Raw genomic sequence first — 12,274 nt, forward strand, 5'->3', positions numbered from 1 at the left:
AATGACTGATGCAGAAAACTGCAAATATATCTGTAGAATCTTCAAAACACTACTACATTCAGTAAAATCTCCAAAGATGAAAAGGTCTCTTTAGACACACTGAGATACACGTTTGCTTTCATCCAAGTCACTTGATTACGGTACTTGCACCCTGTACATAATCCTGACATTCTTTTACTTTCCGCCTTTTGTTGGTGGGGGAAGGAAAAAAGGGATGGAGGTAACAGAAAATGTCGAGTTTATTTTCATAGTGGTTTAATATTTCATATTCTCATATTCTTAAATAATTTTGAGAGTGATTACTTGCAAAGTTGTTGCTCCACACATAAGAATATCTTTATGCCTGTACATATCAGCAAAGCTTTCAAGCAGTAAGAGAAAGATTGTGAGCATAAGAAACAAAACCTTTGCAAGAAATAGGACAAAAAATATGAAATTAGTTCCAAGAATAGATTAACATTTCTAAGGCCTTCCCTCTTTTATCAAACTGAATGTTGAAATCAGCTCTTTATCTTTCCTACAGTGCCTTTGCTTTGTGGGTATTCGTGTTCTTGCATGGTCCTCAGTACTTAATTTTCCTTTTAAATTAATAGACAAGTCATGGTCAGCTGAATAGAAAAGCTTGAAAGTCCTAAATATTACAACAGTGAGGAACAATTGGGTTACTTATACCTTTTTTTGTTTTTTCTGCTTTGTATTTGTGTGCTGTGATGTGAATTTCTGATTCATGCAATTATGTGTGCTCTCTCATGCCATAATGTGAGGCTGATCTCTGGCAAGCTGGGGTCTGGACTAGTTCAAGCCACATGGCAAAGTAAAGGTTGTTGTGAGACCTTAATGTGCTGGTACCTGTGTTCCTGAAACTCGGTGGTCAAAGTGACACCCAGTTTTCTTAGCAAATCTGCAACTAGGAAATCATTCTTTTCTTTGTTATATTTTTCCATGTCTTCTGTCACTATAATTTTTTCTTTGTGATGATGTTAGATAATCATAAATGCAAATGATCTCAGACATCCTTTTAGCGTGGGACCACACAGTGTGAAAGAAAATTAAATTGATGTTTAATGTGGCTATTTATATAACAGTTTTTCTTATTTGACTTGGATTGCTAAGGCAGGCTATTATAGCTTTAATAACATTGTTGTATGTTTTTTCCTTGCATTTTGAAAAATACAGTCCTAAAATAAACAGGATTTATTTGCAAATATAGAATTTATATAATTTTGCAAAGCTTGTAGTTTTGAGAAGATCTGTGCTGGAGAACAGACTTGCATTTTTAAGCACTGTCAGGAGGTTTTCCTGGAAGCCGCTAAAGTCTTTTCAGTACGTGAAGTTGTTTTGAGAACTTCTGGATAGTATGCATGTCTGTAAACCAGCTTCTAACAACTTCTGTTTCAAAGTCCAATGTAAATACATGTATGTTGTTTCATTAAATTTTTACTTAACATTGATACTTGTTCAGCAATTTTAATTAAATCTTAACATATTTTAAATGGTCCTTCATGTGTGATTAGTGGTGCATGTAACGTGAAATAACTTCAAGTTTGCACTGTGCTAGAAAAATTTAATGTGTGCCAAAAGAATAAACATCTTTGTTAACTGCAGAATTACTTAACCAGTTCCAAGACTGAATATAGAATGGATGAATTCTTTATTCATTCTTTATGAAAACCTCCCTGTTTATATTCTTTTTAGCATTTCCCTATTCTTTCCTAATGAAAGTTTTAAATGATAACAGTGTACATGTACATGTATTCCAATGGCTAACGGATGAAAAGCATGCATACACATTGAGAATTAATTTTATAAACCTTGTATTATGAAGCAAGTGGTGGATTGATAAGAAAAAAGGTACACTTGTTAATCCCAGGAATAAGCACCATAATACTGATTTGAAGGGATGTCTTCTAATCATTTGAGAAGCATAAATGCATAGGGCTGTTATCACACTCTTGTTAGCAAAGTGAAAAATAGAACAAAAAGAAGAAATCCCGCAGGACTGTAGCACCACAGGGCCCCTGTCCTAGAGGAGTTCTCATTTGAAGACACAGGAAATTCGGTTCCGTGCAAAGCCGGTGGAAAATCCAGCTGTGCTGCTGGCAGCAGCCAAGTGCATCTGAGTGGCCTTTTGTCCTCAGCTGATCAGAGCGGCGCTTCCTTTTTTAGATACTTAAAATGTCAGTAAGAATGTTTTGTGGAATAGTTTTGTGGGCTAGAGGGAATGTAAATAAGCTGAATATCAGATTCAGGTGGTTTTCCGGGGTTTTAAAAGATCTAAGTGGTACAGTTTACACTTCTAAAATACAATGAAACCCGAACTTGCTATCTGATAGTCAAAGATCTTCTTACTGAAGGCTTATGTTTCTTTACTATAACTAGAATTTGGTAGAGAATTTTATGTCTGCCTAAATACACTGATGAAATAGTAGTAATGGGCATCTAGTTACTGCTCAGTTTCTTTGGAGAGTTAGGGTGTATACTGATTTCTTTAGCTTTTTGTAGGCCATCACATGACATTTTTTCCCTGTTAACTAGAGTATTATTGAACTGCAGTAAACTAAGAACAGTGGAAGGATTTATTTTCTCTTTAAAACCAGTTGGAGTTTGGCAGCTTTTATTTTCTCTAAAGAGAAAGTTTTTTTTCTAAAGAAAAATAAAATCTAACAAACAAACAAAAAACAACAGCCAAACAAGCCGAACACAAAACAACAACAAAAACCACAAAGTATCTTTCTCCTCTTTTATACTGACAATTTTTTCATGATTATAATAATTTTTAAAAGATATGTAATAATAAGCTCTAACTTTGCCAAACACCATTTTTACACTGAACTTCTCTCTGATATTCTCTGAACTTTGTAGCTGTTCAAAGTCAAGACGTTTTTAGATGATAAAACAGAGAACATGCCACCTCTTTGAAATAAATTTTCTGATGTGTATCTGTGTTATTGAAACAAACAATTTTAAGACTCAAAATGCTTTTTACTACCATAATTCACATTTTTTCAAAACGTAACTCAAAAGTCAGACTTAAGAGTTTATTTTTGTATGGGTCTGAGATACTATTCATATTCTTTTCTCGAGTTTATTTGAAATGTTCATGTAACCAGAAGCTTCTCATAATCTACAGCCCACCTGAGTGCCATCCTGAAAAAGGGGAGAGTAAAAAGATGAGAGTGATTTTAATAAAGGTTTAATAAAGGCAAGATAATGCAAATGGGAAGTGGAAAGAATGAGTAAAGAAAGGAGAAACAAAGACAGAACCCTTTTTCAAGTAATCCTTGGATATGTTTGCGTGATGGGGCTTGTGGGCAGACACAAGGTTATTCTACCTGCAATTTGAAAGAGGCCGCATAGGAGCTTCCTCTTAATTGGAAGTAACATTGCAGTGCAAAGCCTGCAGAACATATACCTGAGGATTATTTTAAGTTGGTAGTGCTTTTTAAAATGTTCTGGACAGTTTTGTGGTCATCAACAATATGATAAGCTTTTAAAATCAGTATATTGCTCAGATCTAATTTTGTGATAAATAATAAACTTGTAGCAGACAGTCACCCAAACAGTTCATTGCCCCCCAGTACAATACTACAGAAACATAAATGTACTGTAAACTTTTTCGAAGAATGAGGTTTCTTTGCTAGAATAAGGATAGCTGAAGTAATTGATCTGATTGATTTCTGCAGATGGATACTTTACTGTGTAATAAATGAGTGTACTTTATGTAACACAGCTGATTTTGAGCTCCAAGGAGACATTGTGCTGCTATGCTAGCCCACAGTAGTGTATGAAGAGGATGAGTAATATCACAAAATCACAGAATGTTTGGGATTGGAAGGCACCTCGAAAGATCATCTAGTCCAATCCCCCCGCTGGAGCAGGAACACCTAGATCAGGTTACACAGGAATGTGTCCAGGCGGGTTTTGAATGTCTCCAGAGAAGGAGACTCCACAACCTCCCTGGGCAGCCTGTTCCAGTGCTCTGTCACCCTCACTGTGGAGAAGTTTCTACTCATATTTAAGTAGATATAGAAACTAAATAAATTTTTTGCTTATGTCAAAATTTTATCACCCTTTGAAAACTAGTTTAAAATGCCATTAAAAAATGCATGCAAATAAAATTAAACACTTTTCTAGTATCGTGAGTTCTCTAGTATTGTAAGTCACTGAATTTATATGACAGATTTATTAAGCTTTCTTAGTCCAGCCTTTGATGTGGTATACACAGTCCTATTGAGATGTTGTAGGCAATGCAGAAAAGATGATTATAGATAATCCCTTGTGTTGCTGCGTCAGGTGTATTATTGCATCTTTTAGTAGATAAGCTTCCAAATATGTGGTCCTTGCTTTTTTCAGGTTATTAAAAAGTGGAGCATAGAAACCAAAGTTACTGTAATAAGAATCAATCATCTGAATTAAACACACATACTCTATTAACATAAAGCATTGTATTCATATCTCAAAATTAAAAAAAAAAAACAAACCAACAAGCAAACAACAGTTATATAAATGAATAACTGTGAATTCTTGTTTTCCATTTCAGGTCAAGAGATGGAGAACAGAATTTCAGTTTCGATTTCCAAAAATATTATGATGGATACTTGAATTATTCTGTCATATGTTGGTTATAAATAGTGGTTTATGATCTTTGTATAAAAAGCCAGGAGTGATTTTTACAATTCCCTGTACTTATTGTGTGTGTTTCTGTTTTTAAGACATTTCAAGCCGTCCGGTATTTTCTGAGATAACTGTATCCTACATATTACTTGTTAGATCTGACAGGATTCATGTTCTCTTTCAGGAGACGCTGATAGATTGGTGTGATGAAAAGGAACTTAATTTGATTTTAACAACTGGAGGAACAGGGTTTGCACCACGAGATGTCACTCCAGAGGTGAGATAGTTCTGGAATAAGAAAAATCTGCCCTTTGGTGTAGAAATATGTAAGTCTGAGGGAGGGGGGTGATATTTTTTTTGAAATTCCCTCTGTAACTTTATTTTGCAGTACCTCTGGACAGATCAAGTGATAAACAACTTGGAAGCACAAAAAGCAATAGGGAATATAGCACAAGAGAATTACTCTGACCTTGGGTTCTGACCCAAAGCAATTTTCTAACTAAACTGTGGCACAGTATCATGGATTTCCAGACCCCTTACCAAATAAAATTCTAATGGCTTTTTGGTGTAATTTTCTTCAGCACTGCAGTACAACACTGTTAAGCAAAAACTTTTGGGATTTTTGATGTGTCCTGCAGAAGGGAAAGTGGGATAAGGGAGATCCTTTAATTCTCCCTTGCAGGCTATTGCATTGACAACTATCAAACTACCACATTATAGATTAGGGTGGGAAAGGTGGGGGGTGGGGGTGGGAAAATCTGTGCAAAGCTGCTGTTGCTTTGCTTGACACCACATTGTCAAGAAAAGCTAAACAAGCACAGTGACGGAGGTAACCTGCGCCAGTAAACGTTGCACGGGAAATCTGGTTACATTCCACCTACAAGGTGCTAAGGTAAGAAAAGAAAACAAAGAACCTAGTAACCTCATGGCCATGAGCAGTAATATGCAATGACTGTGTGATTGGAGTATTTTAGTATTTATGGTTCCAGATTAGATTAATAGGAGTTTTTAAAATCACATACTTTTTTTTGGTTTGCTTATGTTCACTAAAGGGCAGAATTAAGACTGAGTGCCTGAAATGTTTATTTCCATTATTTAACATATTTAGATTTCTCTTAAATACTCATATAAATTTTCAGTTGCTTAGACTTTTAACTTAGAGTTCATTTGAGTTAATGATAACGTGCCTTCAATGCTTTTTATTTATAAGTGTGTTCTGTCAACCATGACTGCATTTTAACTTTTTTGCCACTAGGAATCTAAATACATTTTTTAATTTGTTGTATAAAAATTGTGTAACTAAACAAACATATAAAGAAAATGCCCCCATATGTTACTTCTGATGTTTGTAGATGTTTTACTAGAAATGATAAGTAACTAAAACCTAAAGGTCTGTGTATCAGCAAATGGGAACAGTATAAGATGTCCCCAGTGTGCTAGCTAGTGAAACTGCATTTGTGGATGATTTGCTGTGCTAAAGCAACACAAAAGTAAAACGTGTGTAGATTGAATTGGTCTCTTACTTGCAAGCTAAGTGTAATGGTTTTGAAGGTTGTATTCCCAGCACTGTGTGAAAGGAAGACTGAATTTCTGTCTCAGATTTCCTGATTTATTTCCTTCATGCAAGGTCAAGCCTAAGCAGTGGTGTCAGCAGAAGCATTTGAGACAAGAAATAAACAAATGAGAACTCTGACCATAAACATCTAGTATTTTCCTTAGATTGCGTCATTGTTATTACTCAAACTAATTATTTGAGACAGGTGGTGATGATTTCTTTGATAGGTTTTGATGTTACAGTGAGACATTTTAAAATTATCTGAGTTGTTAAAGTGTCTTTATGTAAAAAACCCACATTGATATAAAAATCATTAATAAATTGTACTGAAGGAAAAATGCATTGTTTTTAAATATAATAGGTATACAGGACTTCAGTTGGTTACAACAGAATTAAGTGTTCTGACTGTCGAATTATTCCAATATTTAAAAGGAATTTATATACGACAATATCTACTCTCTTCTCACTCAACTGAGTTTGTCCTAGTTTTGTGTGGGATAGAGTCAGTTTTGTTCCCAATATTTGTAGTTTGGATTTAGTATGAGAAGAATATTGATAACCCACTGGTTGTTCCCAGATAGTCAAGGGCTTTTTGGCTTCGCGTGTTCTACCAGGTGCACCAGAAGCTGGGAGCGAGCACAGCCAGGACAGGTCCCCCAAGCTGCCCAAAGGGCTGTTCCTCACCATATGACATCAGGCTCAGTATAGAAACTGGAGTTGGCTGGGGGGGCAGATACCTCTGCTTGGGAACAAAAAGGTTATCGGTCTTGCGGGTGGTGAGCAATTGCATTGTGCGTCACTTATTTGGTATGTTCTATAAGGTTTTTTTCTCTTCCTTTGCTGTCCTATTAAATGGTCCTTATCTCACCCATGAAGGTTTTTTTTTTCCTTTCTGATTCTCTATTCCATCACACTTTGCAGGGGAGAGTGAGCCAGCAACTGCATGGTCCGAGTTGCCAGTTGGGGTTAAACCTTTAATAGGACAGAAAAGGAAGAGGAAAAAAAATAGTAATAATACTAGAATTGTTTCAGTTAGATGAGACCCTCAGGATCATCAAGTCCAACCATAACCTAACTCTAGCACTAAACTGTGTCCCTGAGAACCTAATCTAATTACCTTTTAAACGCCTCCAGGGATGGTGACTCCACCACTTCCCTGGGCAGCCTATGCCAGTGCCTGACAATCCTTTCCGTGAAGAATTTTTTTCCTAATATCCAATCTAAACTTCCCCTGGCACAACTTGAGGCCATTTCCCCTTGTCCTATCACTTGCTACTTGGGAGAAGAGACCACTCCCTCCATGCTACAACCTCCTTTCAGGTAGTTGTAGACAGCGATAAGGTCTCCCCTCAGCCTCCTTTTCTCCAGGCTAAACAGCCCCAGTTCCCTGAGCTGCTCCTCATAAGACTTTAATAATGATAATAATAATAATAATAGTAATAGTCCTTGGCTACCCACAACCACCAAAACATTAGTATGCTTCTCATACTAAATCCAAACCACAACTACTAGAAAGAAAATAAACTCTATTGCAGACAAAATCAGGACAAAGTTGGATGAACTTGCAAGGCTGGATTTAAATCACAGTGGAGAAATTGAATCCCAGTGTTTATTACAAGGTGGCAACAATAAGGTTTGTTCTTATGTTAGGGTTTATTATATCATTCATTCAAAGAATGTTTTTAAGGGAAGAAAATTAGCCTGCCAGTACGTGTCATAACTAAAACATATGAAGAAGCATAAGCTTTGACCCCATATTTTATGTCTTTGGGTCAATGAGAGAACCAATTCAAAATGGAAAATTTAGCATGTCAAGATGAAATGTGCAATAGCAAGCCTTCAGGAAAGCTTGCATTGATATAGGAAGTAGTTTTAATCTCTTCCATGTATGATGCTTGTCCAGCATGCTCTCCTCTCATTGCTGAACTGATAACAAAATGATGTGATTATGACATTGTGCTATCGAGATGTCATCTTTAAGACATGATTTTTAAACTGGCAATAATTGAAGCTGATACTGGAAGACATTTCAGCATTTTTCCTGAGAGTAGGGAGAGTAGTCCCTCGGGTCATATTTCAGCTGGAATGATTCAGTCCTGCTTCTCCTTAATCCTCCCGTACTTTTGATTAGAAAACGTGTTCTTCTTCTCTCTTTTCTGAGTATAGATGCATAATTGCTATTGTACTGTACAAGATAAAGCTAGTTCCTGAGATTATTTACAGCCTAAATAATTAATATTAATTGGACTTTGTTAATTATTGATTAAATCAAAATTCACTTCCTAGCATAATTTATCTATTAAAAATAACTTCTTTAAACTTCAGAAATTTATGATTGTTTAAAAATAAATTACTCAGTTTCCCCTCTCAGTTGGCCTTTTGAACACTGTATCAGAATCATACAAGGTTATTGCAGTTGTTTCAATGATGTGTAATGACTGTTTTTCTTATAATAGAAGAGATGATTTTATGGGTATTCACAATATCTGATTTTCCTTACCTGTCTCCAGTCCCTAAATTTATAGTCTGAGTCTAGTCAGTGGGTGGGGAGAAGCTTTTGAATTAGTTACTATGATTCACATTTTGAGGGGTGAGGGACAATTGAATTAGGCAGCGTGAATATCCTTCACCTTCTTGTCTACGTGACGAGAAGTGATGAAATGCATGTAGATATTTAAAAAAAAATTACCCAATGGATGGCTGAATTTGAAGGAAACTGTCTTGTAGATGTTATTAGTGAACACTGCAGTTCCTCATCTGTTGTGGCAGTTGATGGTAGTTTGCATTTGGACTAGTGCCAAAGTGTAGGCTTAATTTTGTAGATACAACCACTTTTTCTTTTTTTTTTTTTTACTACCTTATTTTCCCTGTAATTTGTGGGGGTAGTGTTTAAATCCCTGCTGGCAATGCTCATCCAGTGTGCTTGTTGATTGAAAAAAAGTGTCTGTTGCTGGACAGTGATCAGGGCTTTATATATAGCCAAAGTTAAGTTTAGGGCACTTTTGTTTTTTATTTCCAGATACAAACATTTTGTCCTTGGAACTACAGTATATGAGTGGTAGTTACAGTTCATGTTAATGATAGTATTCATTATCTTTTGTGAAGATATTTAAATAATGTGGCTGCACTTTTATCTATCGCTAAGGATCTTGTGATGTAGAAATGTTTTTTTTCTATTGCTGTTGGTTAATACAAGTTAGAAAGGAAGTCTCATGTATACAGGCGCTTTGCACAGTTTTCTAGCTTCTGTCTTCTCTGTTTTTATATTTATTCTTTTGTAAAATTGCACATCCAAAAAATTCACTTGTTTGCCCCTAAGAGAGTGTTCTAGCTGTTTTCTTATCCTTCATCTCTAGTGTGGCTTGCAAGTCTTGTTTGCCCTGCTACGAGACTAATTTTATGTGCTCTGTGGCAATAGAAGTCAACTTATTGTGCCTCAACTGGTGGTGGACATCTGTGAGCTGTGTCACCATGTGTATTCACAAGTAGCTCAGAGACAGGGCAGATGTCAGCCCTGCAATTTTAAGATAAGACTTTAGATGAAGCATAGAAGAGCTCTTTTCCATCATATAAAGCCAGACAGATGTTTCTTTGCAGTCTTCCTCCTCTTCCAATGCGCTGGATAAATGAAGAATGCACCTTTTAGTTATTGCTGTTTATATTCTTCAATACTTATAGACTGTTTTAAAATGTATTTAGGCACATACATGTTTTCATTTAATCTGACAATATATGCATATTTGTTTATTCTTTCATCGGAGTTCTTTAGTCCGTGAAAAGAAATCATTGTTCTCTGAACTCCTTCCTATTTGTCAGCATTTTTCTGAGGAAAAAAAAAAGCACGCTCAGTATGAACAAAATACTCCAAACCCAGCCACACAAAACCCATATCTGGAGAGAATAAATTCTTTGTTTTGCTGTGCTATAAAGTTTTTGTATGTTCAAATCAAAATTGCACCAGTGTTTTTATAATCATTACCAATTGCCAGTTTTCTCTCACTGGTCTTTTCCTAGTTTCCTAATGTATCTTGTGCTATTGCTGTTTCCCAGGTTTTTCCTTACTGTGAATTTTTCTTCAAATTCCATTTCATTTCCAAAGACTATTTTAATGTTGTTATTCTTCCATTTCTCAGTCCCAAGTAATGTTGACACTCCTCCTAATCTCTATTATTTGCAATTTCCATGTGTTTGGTTTGATTGTTTTCCCTTCAAATTTGTTAATGAAATAAGATTCTTGTGATACGACAGGGTATGTCATGTTATAGCCATACTCTTACAGCACGTGTTCCCCCCAGATTAACCCAAATCCACTCAGATATTTCAGATAACAACTTCCATTTAATAGGCAAGAATGTAAACTAGAAATAATATGTAGGGGTTTTGTCCTCCCTGGTTCAAATAGTGCCTTTCCAGGGCAGCAGGATTTCTAGTATTGTTTGTTGTGGATATGGGAGTACTTCTGTTCTTCTTCAGCAGAATTCAACTCTTCTTAGTGCCAAACCAAAAGCATCTTAATGTTGACACTGCGTCAGGAGAAACTCATTATCTTTTCACAAACTGTCACTTCAAGATGGCTCCGTAGTGAGGAGGAATGAAGTCTTCATCTCACATGGGACATGAGTCATTTTCTGGTAGGAATTCTGTGAAACCATACGGCTTCTAATTACCCAGGCTGTTGTTCCAGTTTTTTACCCTTCAATATTCAATTTGATCCTCCAATTTAACAACCTTTTTCAGCATTTATTTTTGTAGTCTGTTTTAAGACTATAGTTTTCCATATCTCTTAATGGAGGTCTCACTGCCCATTAAGTTGGATTTCTGTGTAGTGCTATTGTAAAATGAAGTGTACTGTGTATGTATGATGTCTGATCCTGTAACCTGTCATCAGATCTTTTGAGAACTATTGTTCTTAGAAAACGATGTTTCTAACCCAGCTTGCTCCTAAAGGGTCTGAATTATGAAACTTTGCCAGCTGTGTCTAGGCAACAAATACAATTAAATGGAATAGACTGTTCTATGACAGACTCCTTCCAAACTCCGTGCTGCTCTGTTAGAAGTTCATCAACAGCTCTCTAAGGTATCATTTCCTTTTTCTTAGCCCTCCAGATAGTTCCTAGCTTATATGATTAAGTCTTTATCCAGTCTGCTCTAATTTTTTAATAAAATTTATTATTTGAAATGCTGTCTTTGAGGTTATAAAAATCCAGATATATTTTTGTGCCTTATTCATTTAATTTAAAATTCTATAATTAGATTTTTAGTTTTGTATTTGGAAGGTATGTTATTATAGCAGAATTGAGATATTTAGTTGCAGAACACTTTTCACTAACCAACTATTACTGTTGTCTTCAAGAAGCAGCAGTATGCAGATTGTTTGCACCACATGGTACCCCATCAGCTTACCTGTGTCTTGGGAAATTCCAGACTGATCTAGCTGATTTACAAAGTGCTAAAAAGTGCACTTTCTCCTCTCCTGTGTGATTGTCTCAGGAAAACTGGGTAACGTGCCAGCATCACTGAAGAGCTTGGTTGTGCTTCTATCAACTGCAGTCACTGTACAGAAACACCTGCGAGCTGCCAGGACAGCTGTGGTGAGACGCGTGTGAGGGAAGGAAGTCAGCCCATGTCAACTCTACTGACTTTAGTATCAGAGGTTACTCAAAAGAAAAGAGAAAAGAAGCCCCTGACTCCACCCCAGCCTGCCCCCCCCCCCCCCCCCAATAAACACCACACACACACAAAATCAAACCATACCCAAAAAAAAGTACAAAAAAGAAACAAATTACAAAAATACAAAGAGACCATTTCTGAAGCGTGCTGATCTTGATAAATATAACGAGGCTTGGTAAATTCTTGACATTCTGCTACATAAACAGTATTTTTGAACATGTCTCCATGTCAGCGTATCCAGATGAGATACTGGATTGAAAGAATGTATGTCTCTCAGCTTGTTTTTTGTCTAGATTTCCTGACATAGACAAGTATGAAGATGGTGGGGGAAAAGGGGGGAATAGGAATACAGAGAATACTTTTGTCTCTGTATATAGGACTGGTGTGTCTAAAATGGAAAGCTGCTTATTTTTCCTTTCTAAAAAGTTTCAAATT

The 12,274-nt window shown here is 36.1% G+C and overlaps 1 protein-coding gene across 7 annotated transcripts in view; it reads left to right on the forward strand.

Moving 5' to 3' along the window:
• The window catches only part of GPHN (gephyrin), a 295,329-nt gene that overhangs the window by 143,878 nt on the left and 139,177 nt on the right, over positions 1-12,274 (forward strand). For all 7 annotated transcript variants that reach the window (XM_082058023.1, XM_082058025.1, XM_082058024.1 and 4 more), the window contains exon 4: positions 4,799-4,891. In XM_082058023.1, coding sequence (XP_081914149.1) covers positions 4,799-4,891 — 93 coding nt within the window. The remainder of the gene's footprint in view (positions 1-4,798; positions 4,892-12,274) is intronic.

Source organism: Streptopelia decaocto (assembly GCF_964273445.1).
Source record: "Streptopelia decaocto genome assembly, chromosome: 7".
In the NCBI taxonomy this organism is placed as follows: Eukaryota; Metazoa; Chordata; class Aves; order Columbiformes; family Columbidae; genus Streptopelia; species Streptopelia decaocto.